Genomic DNA, 12,372 nt, shown 5'->3' on the forward strand with positions numbered 1-12,372 from the left:
ACACACACACACACACACACACACATTAAAAAAAATTTTTGTTCAGAGATGTCTGGGTGGCTCAGTCAGCTGAGTGTCCTACTCTTGATTTTGGTTCAGGTCCTAAACCCAGGGTCATGAGATCAAGCCCTGTGTTGGGCTCCACGTTGAGCATGGAACCTGTTTACGATTCTCTCTCTCTTTCTCTCTCTCCCTCCCTCTCTCTCTCTCTCTCTCTCATTCTTCCCCTCTCTCTCACTCCTGCTCTCTCTCTCTTTCTAAAATAAAAAAAATCAACTCATTTAACTAAAAAAAAGAAAAATTCACCCATTTGTCCCCCTTGCTACTCCTTGCCTTTTGCAACAACCAATTTGTTCTCTGTATCTATGAGCTTGATTTTGTTTTTTTGTTTGTTTGTTTTGGGAGGGGTTATTTGTTTGTTTTTAGATTCTACATTTAAGAGAGATTATACAGTATTTGTCTTTTCCTGTCTGACTTATTTCACTTAGCATAATGCCCTAAATGTCCATTCATGCTGTTGCAAATGAAAAGATTTCATTATTTTCTCTTGGTGAATAATATGTGTGTGTGCGTGTGTGTGTGTGATGTATCACAGTTTCTTTATCCATTCATCCATTGATGGACACTTAGGCTGTTGCCATATTTTTTATAAATAATGCTTCAATGAATATGGGGGTGCATATGTCTTTTTGAGTTAGTGTTTTTGTTGTCTTCAGATAAATACCCAAAAGTGGAATTGCTGAATCATATGGTAGTTTTACTTTTAATTTTTTGAATAATCTCTACACTGTTTTCCATGGTGGTTGTACCAATATAAATTTCCACCATCAGTGAATAAGGGTTCCCTTTGTTCTACATCTTTGCCAGCCCTTGTAATTTCTTGTCATTTAGATAGCAGCCATCCTAACAGACGAGATATCTCACTGCGGTTTTTATTTGCATTTCCCTGATAATTAATGATTTGCTCATCTGTATGTCTTCTTTAGAAAAATGTCTATCCAGACCTTCTGCCCATTTTTTAATCAAATTGGGTTTTTTTTTGCTTTGGTTTTTGGGGTTTAGCACATGTAATGTATTTATAATTCAGTAAGATTATGTGAACATCTCTTTGTAATAATAGATTCAATAACCTTTTCAAATGATACTCTTTAACAGGAGCATTAGATGACGTTAGCATGAGAATTTTATCCTGGTTATGCACTACTTTTATGACTGCAGTTTGCTGAAACTCGGGCCAGAATTCTACAAATAAAACTTTAAAAATATGAGAGATCATTTAAGGGAATGAAGGATTCTTCATTTCAGGAAATAATTTTCAAGTCTAGAGAAGAAATTGCCTTTGTGGGGTGGGGGGAGTAGGGAGTGGGGAGGAGGACATTTCTTAAAGTGTCTTAGAATTATTATTAGGAAAAAAAAAGTGTATTGGGGAGAGAGGCACGTCTGAGGTTGGATACTTGTGGCAATAATAAAAATAGTTGTCTGTCTTGAGGATGTATCATTTGTCATTAAGAAAAAATAAAAGGCAAAAAGGAAATAATAGTAAGCTAAATAAAATATATTTATAATCATATTTTTCAGCAAAATTGAAAACGAATGAGAACTGATGAATGCCAATATGGCATTTTTCCCTAGCATGTAATTGGAAGACCCAACCTTCATTCAAATTTTTGGATTTGCATTCGCAGTTTCTTGTGAAGAGCACCAGATTCAAAAAGTAGTCCCTCTGATTTTCTTCCTTCCGGTAAAAATCCAGTGCAAGAGTCTACTTATGATCCAGGAATTGGCAGAAGATCAGATTTCTCAGTGCTCTACGTTCCTATCTGCAAGATCATCCGGTGGAGGTATTTAACACCTCCGCAAGAAAAAGCTAAGATTTATGGTAGGGAACATGGCCTCCTCTTTGTCAGCGATTCCTCACCTTATCATCATGTCAGCAGAATTCATCACAGGGATTACAGTAAATGGATTTCTTGTAATCATCAACGGTAAAGAATTGATCAAAAGCAGGAAGCTAACACCAATGCAACTCCTTTGCATATGTATAGGGATATCGAGATTTGGTTTGTTGATGGTGTTAATGGTACAAAGTTTTTTCTCTGTGTTCTTTCCACTCTTTTATAGGGTAAAAATTTATGGTGCAGCAATGTTGTTCTTTTGGATGTTTTTTAGCTCTGTCAGTCTTTGGTTTGCCACCTGCCTTTCTGTGTTTTACTGCCTCAAGATATCAGGCTTCACTCAATCCTATTTTCTTTGGCTGAAATTCAGGATCTCAAAGTTAATGCCTTGGCTGCTTCTGGGAAGCCTGCTGGCCTCCATGAGCATTGCCGCTGTGTGTTTGGATGTAGGTTACCCTAAAAACACGAACAATAATGATTTCCTCAAGAATGCCACGCTGAAGAAGACTGAACTCAAGATAAGACCAATTAATGGAGTGCTTCTTGTCAACTTGGCATTGCTATTTCCACTAGCCATATTTGTGATGTGTACTTTTATGTTATTCATTTCTCTCTATAGGCACACTCATCGGATGCAAAACAGATCTCATGGTGTTAGAAATGCCAGCACAGAAGCCCATATAAATGCATTAAAAACAGTGATAACATTCTTTTGCTTCTTTATTTCTTATTTTGCTGCCTTCATGGCCAATATGACATTCAGTATTCCTTACGGAAGTCAGTGCTTCTTTGTGGTAAAGGACATAATGGCAGCATTTCCCTCTGGACATTCAGTTATAATCATATTGAATAATTCTAAATTCCAACAACCTTTCAGGAGACTTCTCTGCCTCAAAAAGAATCAATGAAATACAAACAATCCTGAAAAAGAAGAAAGGTTCAATGAAGAGCAGAAGCAATGTTAAATATTGTGTATTTGTTTGACGTGGATTTGATAGACTTACATTTTGTTTTTGTTTACTTATGTATTTTGTGTGCTCTCTTTCTAGCAATTTCCTTCTCCTCTTCTACCCCCAGGACATGTGAAGCACTAATTTTGATGTTGGATGGATAGGATATTTTTTCCCCAGGGACTGTATACTTAAAACATATATGAATAAATATATACATAAAATATATAAGTGTTATGATACTAATACATTCAAATAATTAACATTTGCAGTAGAGTGGCAGTTGTATAAAAAAAAATCAGAGAAGTAAAAAGACTTCATTTGGTTAACCAAAGTAGTTCTGTTATCTGTTTACTCAGGTCACTGAGAATCTTCTGTTTTAGATGAGCAAAATCACGTTGATTTAGGCTAAGACGTGTAACAGTATAACCAATTTGTCTATTTGGTTAAACATAACTATTTTTCAAAGAGCATCATTAGTGTAACTATTGTTAAAATTCAAATTATATTTTGAAAGTTTCTGGATGTCATGGCAATGAACCCAGATAAGCAGATTAAAGTCTAACTTTGCTTTTGATATCAGTTACTAGTTCAAGTTGGTAAATGAGAAGATGCAAATAGAGCTAGCATTTATGTGCATATACACATACAATCCATGGTCTCCATCTCTTACAAGATGAAGAAATATTTTCTCATCCCTTCAAGTGTTAAACTCCTGCCCAGAGAGAATAGGAGTGAGGTTGTTGACATTGAAGTCTCGGTAGGAAAATGTTTAGCTGATGTCTTAACCCCTTAACTGGTGCGTCAATTTCTTCCAGCTGGAAATATTGCCCAGGGTATGGCATCAGCAAAAGACTTGAAGATCTAAGGTAAAAGTTTTGAAACATGTTGGTAGAGTTGAGTGGATTCTGCTCTATAAATAAATAGTCTTGCTTTAAGAAAGAAAAATAATTTTTGTCATATTTTACATCTCACGATATCTATTTTGAATTTGTGCAACCCTGACTCCTAAACAAACAAATAAAAAGAATTGTAGTTACTTTTAATTGTAAATAAACTGTGATTAGGTGACTTAGAAGTTGCAAGGATGAAAACAAAAAAAGCAAACCTAGATGTGTGTGTACATGGATTTTTTCTAATGTTATAAAATATTTTTACACACAATCGTTTGCTTCATTCTCAGAACATTGTGTAAAATAGGCAGTGGAATTATCTCAGTTTCTGCATGCAGAAGTAAGGTTTGAAGAGGTCGTTACACATACCTAAAGTCCATCAGCTATACTCACTGGAGAAATTAGAACTCAAATGTGGCTCTTATGTCTCTAAAGCCAGTGTTCTCTTATTTGGTTTTCTTCCCATTCTTATTTATAGAACTTTAGATCTTGAAATTTATGATAAAAAACAATCAATGTTCAACCTATAATCAATGATATCCTATGACCTTTCTGTATTATGTTCTTAAACAGTCAACTTAAAAATATTTCAAAATCTCTGAATTATTCTATTATTTGGTCAAATCCTTTATTTTTTATATTTATCTCATATTTGGTTTGCTAATAGTCTGAAGTGATCTGAACATAGGTCCCCCAATTTACAATTTAATATCACTTGACTCCAGGAAATTACCATGCCAGGCTCACTCGTTGAGTCAGGTAAAACTAAACTCTCCCCTGGGAAAAACTGGATTCACTATGTTTACAGCCTGAGTTCAGGACAATTGCGTAACTGGAACCTACTCCTTAGGTTATTCAACGACCTGTGCATCATCCTGGAGAAGCCCCATGGCCCCTTGTTCTAAGGCCAAGGTGAAAGTCTCACTGGTGCCAGTGCCTGAATTACATAGGTAGTCATGACAGATATTTCCATATTGAGGTCTGATACCATTGGGCCACTTATATCCTCTACTATGTTCATTTATTTTTTTAATTTAAAAATAATTTTAATAATTGTTTTTTAACTTGTAAAATAATACATAGTTAATGTAGAAAATTGGAAAAATAAGAAATGTAAGAAGTGAACCTGATAGAATCCCATGTCAAATTTTCATATACATTCTTCCAGCGTTGACATCCATGTACATACATATGCAAATACCACTATACATGTATGTGATGTAATTTATGACATTATGGAGATTGTGCTGTATATATACTTTATGCTATATTTTGATGTAAATTACATGTGTGAAATTTTGCATTTGCAACAACTTCATAATGTTTCATTTTATGGATGTAATTTTGTTTCTTGTTTTTAATTTTTTTAATGTTTATTTACTTATTTTTGAGAGACAGACAGAGTGCAAACGGGGGAGGGGCAGAGAGAAAGGGAGACACAGGATCTGAAGCAGGCTCCAGGCTCTCAGCTGTCAGCAGAGAGCTTGATGCGGGGCTCACAATCATGAACCGTGAGATCACAACCTGAGCCAAAGTCGGATGCTTTACTAATTGAGACACCCAGGTGCCCCTGTAATTTTGTTTTTAACCATTCATGTATCATTAATTTGTATTTCCATTAACAAAGAGAACAGTAGAGTTGAAAATAAAGTTTATATTACTGAAGAAAATGAAAAGGAGAGCACTCAAACAAAAAATGAAATAAAAAATCTACAATTAAAGAACTAGGAGAATCTTTTGTTATTATTACTATTTATACTCTTGTTATTATCATTATTATCACTATTTATAGTAACCTAATTGGTACTAATGCCTTGAAAAATTTTGGCACGAGAATTCCTTGACATAGGTTTATGGGCATGGGAGCCCTTGGAATGAGCCTATTGGCATGGGAAACTTGTAATGATGCCATGGGCTGGGAATTCCTTGGGTTGGGGCTGTGGCATGGCAGGCATTTCAGGATTTCATCAAGTCTATATGAAAAGGCACCAATGCATTTATAAGGAATTCCAGTAATCAGGTAATTAAACTTTTATTCCAGAATTGCTTTACTTTTGGTGTATATTATCTCACTGATCGTCTCAACCCGGTAGAGAGTATTATTATCTGTAGTAAATATGAGGAAATCTAAACTTGGAAAGACAAAAGAATAGGTTATTTATCTAGACCCAAATCAGGCCTTCTAAATCTAAATTCCTAATTTTTTTCTAAACATAACTGTGCAACAAAGTTACCTAGTGACTATTTTTAAATTGTGGATTTCCAGGCTTATCCTAGACTTGCTGACTATAGTCTCTGGGGATGGAGCCCAAAAATCTATATAGTAACCATGTAGGCGATTGTGATGTAACTTGTTTACTGACTAGGGTTTGTGGTCCACCACATTATAGAATATTAATGCTACTAATGGGAGCCTTAAAAATATATTCATGTCAATGTAAAGTCTTTCTTGGGAGAAAAATTTTAAGGCATTTAAAAGACATTCTTTTCCTTCACAAAATATTCAAGTTATAGCTCAACTTTCATTTACACTTTTTTGGTTGGAAGGGACTGATTCACATTTTAGTCACCTAATGTACGAAGGGACCTGCGGAATGCACATGAAATGATAAAGAAGAAACACTGTCACGAAATCCAAAAATAAAAGCTGAAGCCAGCTGAGTAAAAGGAAACTTTATAGACAGAGCTCAACAGCCATAATTTGTGGAATCTCTTCTAATGCTCATCCAATATTATGAGTCAACCTCTCCCTGCACACCTACTTTTCCTTCTCTCACTATATATGGTTGAAAAAAAAATACTTTTTTTCTGCTTATACGTAACTCCTACTTCATCATAAATACAACTAACTCTACCATTCTGGACCTTGACTGTACCTCATGACTTCTTTCTATTTTATACTTGAACACATACTGGCGTGTGTGATTTGATTTATTTCCCTCAATTCAAATTTTTCTAGGGTGTATCTGATTACACATCTATCATTGTTGTCAGGCCATCATTAGGTTCCCTGGCATATCTAGGTACTGGCTATACTTGGGTCAGGGGTCCAAATCTGAACCAATCAGACTCAATCTGGAAGGTAAAGCCACTGGTCTACCTAGGGCTCCCTGTAGCTTCAGCTGGGCTGTGAGCAGGGAAGTTTCTCTGAAAGCATCTTGGTGTATCGGGCACCATGATTATTATGAATCCATATGCTTCCATAATACCTCATTTTTCAGGACTCAGATAAGGCAAGGGATACCCACAGATCCCATGAAGACTTTTCAAGTCATTGGGAACTTAAAATCCACAAATAAGAATTTGATCTATCTTCCCTGTAGATATTTGATCTTTCTTTCCCATAGAAATTTTATGTCAAAGAAGACTTTTGATATATGTGGATGAGGTCTTTTACAATACGAGACTAAATGTACACTGCTCAGTAAATAAGTAAATATTAAGAGTCAATTATGTAGGCACACTGAGAGGTCCATGTGTTTGCATGTTTATAGTTCTTAGGCACATCACAGCTGTTTCAAATCAGAAAATGAGTTTGAGAACATCTGTGTTCTATTTCTTCTGGCTTCTTCCTCAACAGACACAGCTCCTTGTTACTCATCTCAACACTAGACAATGTATATTTAATTAATCAATAAAAAGTTTTAGTTTTAACCATTGGAAATAAGTTACCAGAAAGAAGGCTTTTCCAAGTTAATCCTGCTAATCCTGTACTTATTCTCTGGCACTACTTAAATAGTAAAATTTTTGAAAATTAAAGTCTTCCTCCCAGGGATGCCTGGGTAGCTCAGTCAGTTAAGTGTCCGACTTCAGCTCAGGTCATGTTCTCACGGTTCATGGGTTTGAACTCCATGTTGGGCTCAGCACTGGCAGCTTGGAGCCTAGAGGCTGCTTCGGATTCTGTGTCTCCATCTCTCTCCCTCTCCCTCTCCCTCTCCCTCTCCCTCTCCCTCTCCCTCTCCCTCTCCCTCTCCCTCTCCCTCTCCCTCTCCCTCTCCCTCTCCCTCTCTCTCTCTGCCCCTCTCCCACTTGTGTGCTCTCTCTCTCTGTCAAAAATAATTAAATAAACATTAAAAAAAAGTCTTCCTTCCATATACCCACACATATTTACCCAAACTTTTGAAATAATAAGAATTGCAAAATCTTGTATGAAAATTCCTTCCATTTTATAAGACAAGATTCCTGGATTCTACTGAAGGGATAAATAGGAAAATTACCAATAACTTTCACATAAGTAATTTCAGGATTAAAAGAGATAATACAAATTTCCCTGGGGTTATGAACAGGCTATTGACACCTACTAATGGCACCTAATATGATATGATATATTGTTTTCAGAAGGAGATAATCTGATAATAGCATGCATTAGCTCTGTATCAGTTAGTTGGCCCCTGGTTTCATGGAGAAAAGAGTAGATCAATTTCAATAAGGATGTGCGCTCTGGCAAATTATTTCTCCATGTGTTTGACTTGAATGGGATGATCTCAGTATGATGTCCAGGGACAACGGGAAATAGAAGTATCTTATACTAACTTTGCAGATTTTGTCTGGGGTTCTGCTGTGTGTCACAGATTCCTCAGTACAGAGGCTCCCTGACACATGGAAAATAACAGCCAATTTCATGCTTCAAGTTAAGGGGAATTAGTCATTAATGGAATTCTTATAACATTGTGTTATGAGGCCATGTTATATGGGAAAGATGAATGTAAGAAAATATTTAATTTCTAATGCAGGGAAATTATAACAACAGATACCTTACAGTATCACTGAGCACACAACATTTTATGCTCAAAATACATAAGTTACATTAATAAATGCTCTTTCAGTGTATGCCAAATATTGTTCTCTAATTTCCCTAAGGGTATATATTTTTACAGAGGTGATAAAGACAATGGAAATGATACTCCATGGAATTAATGGGAATTAGAAAGGATGGGGTTTTATTGACCCAGTTTTCTATGTGATGATTCTGAACTTTCCAATTTATTTGCATTTTCAGAGACCCTGGTGGTTGCGATTTGTTTTACTAATTAGTTTAAGAAGTTGCAAAGTCTGTGCTTATGTCCCTTTTTAAAAGTCTTACTTCCCCATCATGGTCTACTAGAGTTTTTTTCAATACCTAGCCTCATGGAAGTAAAATAAAATGACAATTCTTTTTCCTTAAACCATCTTTAAATTATTAATAAGTCTTGGTTTTGCTTTTCAAATATATACTAAGTTTTCTAAGAAATTTCTGTAGCTCTGCCAGTATTCTCGAGTGTTGTACTACATGTGCTATAATGTGTTAAAGCTTCTATAATAATTTTAGTTATGAAACATGTTTTAAAAAAGCAAGGATTTGCTACCGTATGAAAGGAATTTTAGAATCTACACCAATAATTCCCTCACTATTCTCTAAAGCAGAGCCTCTCAAATTTAAACAGACAACTGAATCACCTGGGGGGTTTGTTAAAACACAGTTTGCTGCATCCCACCTCCAGAGTTTCTGACTTACTAGAGTTAGAGCCTGAGGATTAGCATTTTTTTCTTCTTTTGAGAGAGAGAGAGAGAGAGAGAGAGAGAGCAGGCACACACGTGTGCAAGCTGGGGAGGGGCACAGGGAGAGGGAGAGAGAGAGAATCTTAAGCAGGCCCCAGCGCAGAACCCAATGCAGGGCTCCATGTTGTGGCCGTGAGATCATGACCTGAGCCAAAATCAAGAATCAGACGCTTAACCGACTGAGCCACCCGGGTGCCCCAAGAATCAGCATTTCTAACAAGTTTCCAAAAGGTACTCATGCTGGTGGTTGGGGACCACACTTTGGGAACTACGGATTGAGAGTCAGTATATTGTAAAGGTTATGAACCTGGCCTCTGAAGCCAAATTGGATGGGTTTTCATCGTGAGCCATCTGATTATTAGTTGTGTAATCTTGAGCAAGTCATTAGACCCGTTCCTTCAGTGTGTCCTCATCTGTCAAATGAGCTAATACAAGTACCTATTTCTAAAGCTTTCTGTGAGATTGAGTGTGTTAACAAGTGTAGAACACCGAGGACAGTGTCTAGCATAACAGCAAAGACCTTGTATGTCCAGATATTTAATAAGTCAAGAAAATAATTTAATTTCCACTATGTGGAAGGCATGAAGATTATTTCTTAAATAGAATTTTCTATTGTTTTGAAATTGGACAAATAGAACTAAAATTCTATAATGATTCTTTGAGAAAAGAGGTAAAGTATGCTTTAGTTTAGAGTGACAAACAAGGTTAGTATTTTGATTTGGTATAAAGGTAGGAAAGTAATTTTGGCCTCTATAAAAAGAAATAGGTTGACTGATGTGGTAAAAGAAGAAGTAGTAACCACCAGAGGGAGGAACCACAAAAGTCAATAGCTCCTGAAGATGGGAGTGAAGGAAGATATCAAGAGGCTGAGGGGTATGACAGAAAGGGGGATGGGAAGGCAGTGTTCGCCATCTTGCTGGGTTCTCGTTTCAGCTGTGGGGTACTGTTGTGTATTGTAGATATTTGACCTGGTAATTAAATATGGAATCAGGTAAGTCCTTCTTTGAAACATCACTCCCACTTCATCAAGGGATCATGTTTCTATTGGTGTGATTTGAACATAGATGACTGATGGAGAAAGTCTTTAACTATAGTAAATTTGAGAGGCCCTTTAGAAGAAAGGAAAACAAACAAACCAAAACACAAATCAACAGACAAGCTTTGAACATAAATAATACCAACCCAGGCATTCTCGGGCTTAGGGTAGTACAGTCAATGTAAGCACAGTGTGAAGGCCTCCCATATAGTTAGAGTTACTTTATTCATACATGGCCCTGTGTTGGAAATAAACTTACCATGGATGTATCTTCATTTCTGGTAGTGATCAGAAAGCACCACTTCCCTACAGCAATAACTAATCATGTTAGAAAATCTATTCTAAAGTTTACTGAGGTTCTGTGGTACAACAAGCATGGCTGTCTTAAAATGCCCTTGAGAGCTCACCTTGATCTACCTGGAAAATGAGACAATTAGCATAGGGAGGCTCTTCCCTCCTCCTAACAGGAGGGGTTGCTTCCAATCTCAGCTTCCCACTAGATCCTTAGTATTTTTCTCAAAAAATAGGAATGCAATTTTGCACACACCTCCAGAGTCATCAGATGCTGAACATCTGTCTTTCCTGGACAATCCTGTGAACAGCTGGCATCCAAATTCAGTAAGGCTGGTGCCCAGATAATTTGTTAGTCAGTTTTCTCTGGCCCCACCCCCTTTGACGAAGTTGCTCTCAGACTTGCTCTGCAAAAGATAAGAGCAGTAGGAGGAACTCCTATCACCCAGAATGTTCACTCGCAGAGTGACCAAGATCAGGCCCTGGCCCTCATCATCTCTCTAGAGGATAGTAGGGGATCAGAAAGCTCAAGTCCTCTTTTCCTCCGATCTTTGCTTGTCTAGTTTTTACCCTAATAAAATCCATTCCCCAATCCACACCGTGTGACATGTCAGGTGGCGAACACACAGAAGCCTGCCTTGCACTACTGAGATGGGGGTAAACTCAGGCATGTCTCATCTCCAGGATCTACTCTTTTTTTTTTTAAATTTTTTAAATGTTTATTTTTGAGAGAGAGAGCGGGGGAGGGGGGAGGGGCAGAGAGAGAGGGAGACACATAATCGGAAGAAGACTCCAGGCTCTGAGCTGTCTGTACAAAGCCCAGAGGGGAGCTCAAACTCACATACCATGAGATCAGGACCTGGGCCAAAGCTGGTCGTCAACCAACTGAGCCACCCAGGCACCACCCTTCCAGTTTCTACTCTTATACAACCTTGTCACTTAAGGTTTCAAAAGATGCCACCTCATTTCCTACTGCCAGTTCTCCCATTGTTCTTAAATGTAATGCATTTAAGTCTTATGGACCTGAATTCATGTAAATAACTATGTTATTTTATTATCTCTTCATCTCTGTCAAGCTGTAATTCTCTCCTATTCATGTTTGTTATTTTCAGTGTGGAAATTATTCCCTTTGATAAAGAAAGGAGATGAAATAAAAGCTAATCTGTTTAGCTCCCTTATGGTATCGGTTAAGATAATTTTTTTCCTGCCCAAGTAAAGAAATTCCCTCATTCTTATTTTCTTATTCTGAGCATAATTTAAAACCTATTTTACTTCCTTCTTAATTTATAGTGTATTTTGAACTGCAGTTACTAGTTATATGACAAGATTATTATTCCAGTGGATTTTAATTTTATTCATTTGTATAAACATATGTTATTCTGGTAACTTCTTTACAAGTGTGCATATTCCTTGGTACCTGGAAACATGAAAGTGAGAGTGTGGAGGTTTTACTTTGCCATAACATGTTACCTCCCTAAATTTATGGAGGCCCAGCAACAGATTCTTGGACAGCCCACAGATACTCATGTGCAGTAAAATTTTATTATAAACTCAAAATTATCTACCAAAGAATAGATTTTTGGACAGTCCCATACATAACTCAAGACACTTAACTATGAGATAATATTTCCCTCTCAGAATATTCTGGAAAGGTGCTCATGAAAGCATTAAATAGAATTCTAGTAGTTTGTATGCTGTTTGCCCATCCAAACCACCTTCCTTTTCTCCCCTTTTTATTAACAAGGATCAGAATTGATCTTAGTTGCTCT

General features: G+C 36.8%; 1 protein-coding gene across 1 annotated transcript; it reads left to right on the top strand.

The window, feature by feature from the left end:
* Positions 1-1,888: 1,888 nt before the first annotated feature.
* Positions 1,889-2,803, top strand: LOC109263624 (taste receptor type 2 member 7-like). The gene has a single exon (XM_019443159.1). It carries the CDS (start codon positions 1,889-1,891, stop codon positions 2,801-2,803), a length of 915 nt encoding a protein of 304 aa, XP_019298704.1.
* Positions 2,804-12,372: the final 9,569 nt, after the last annotated feature.

The sequence above is a fragment of the Panthera pardus genome, unplaced genomic scaffold (assembly GCF_024362965.1).
Source record: "Panthera pardus isolate Hobbes unplaced genomic scaffold, ASM2436296v1 HiC_scaffold_8, whole genome shotgun sequence".
Lineage (NCBI taxonomy): Eukaryota > Metazoa > Chordata > Mammalia > Carnivora > Felidae > Panthera > Panthera pardus.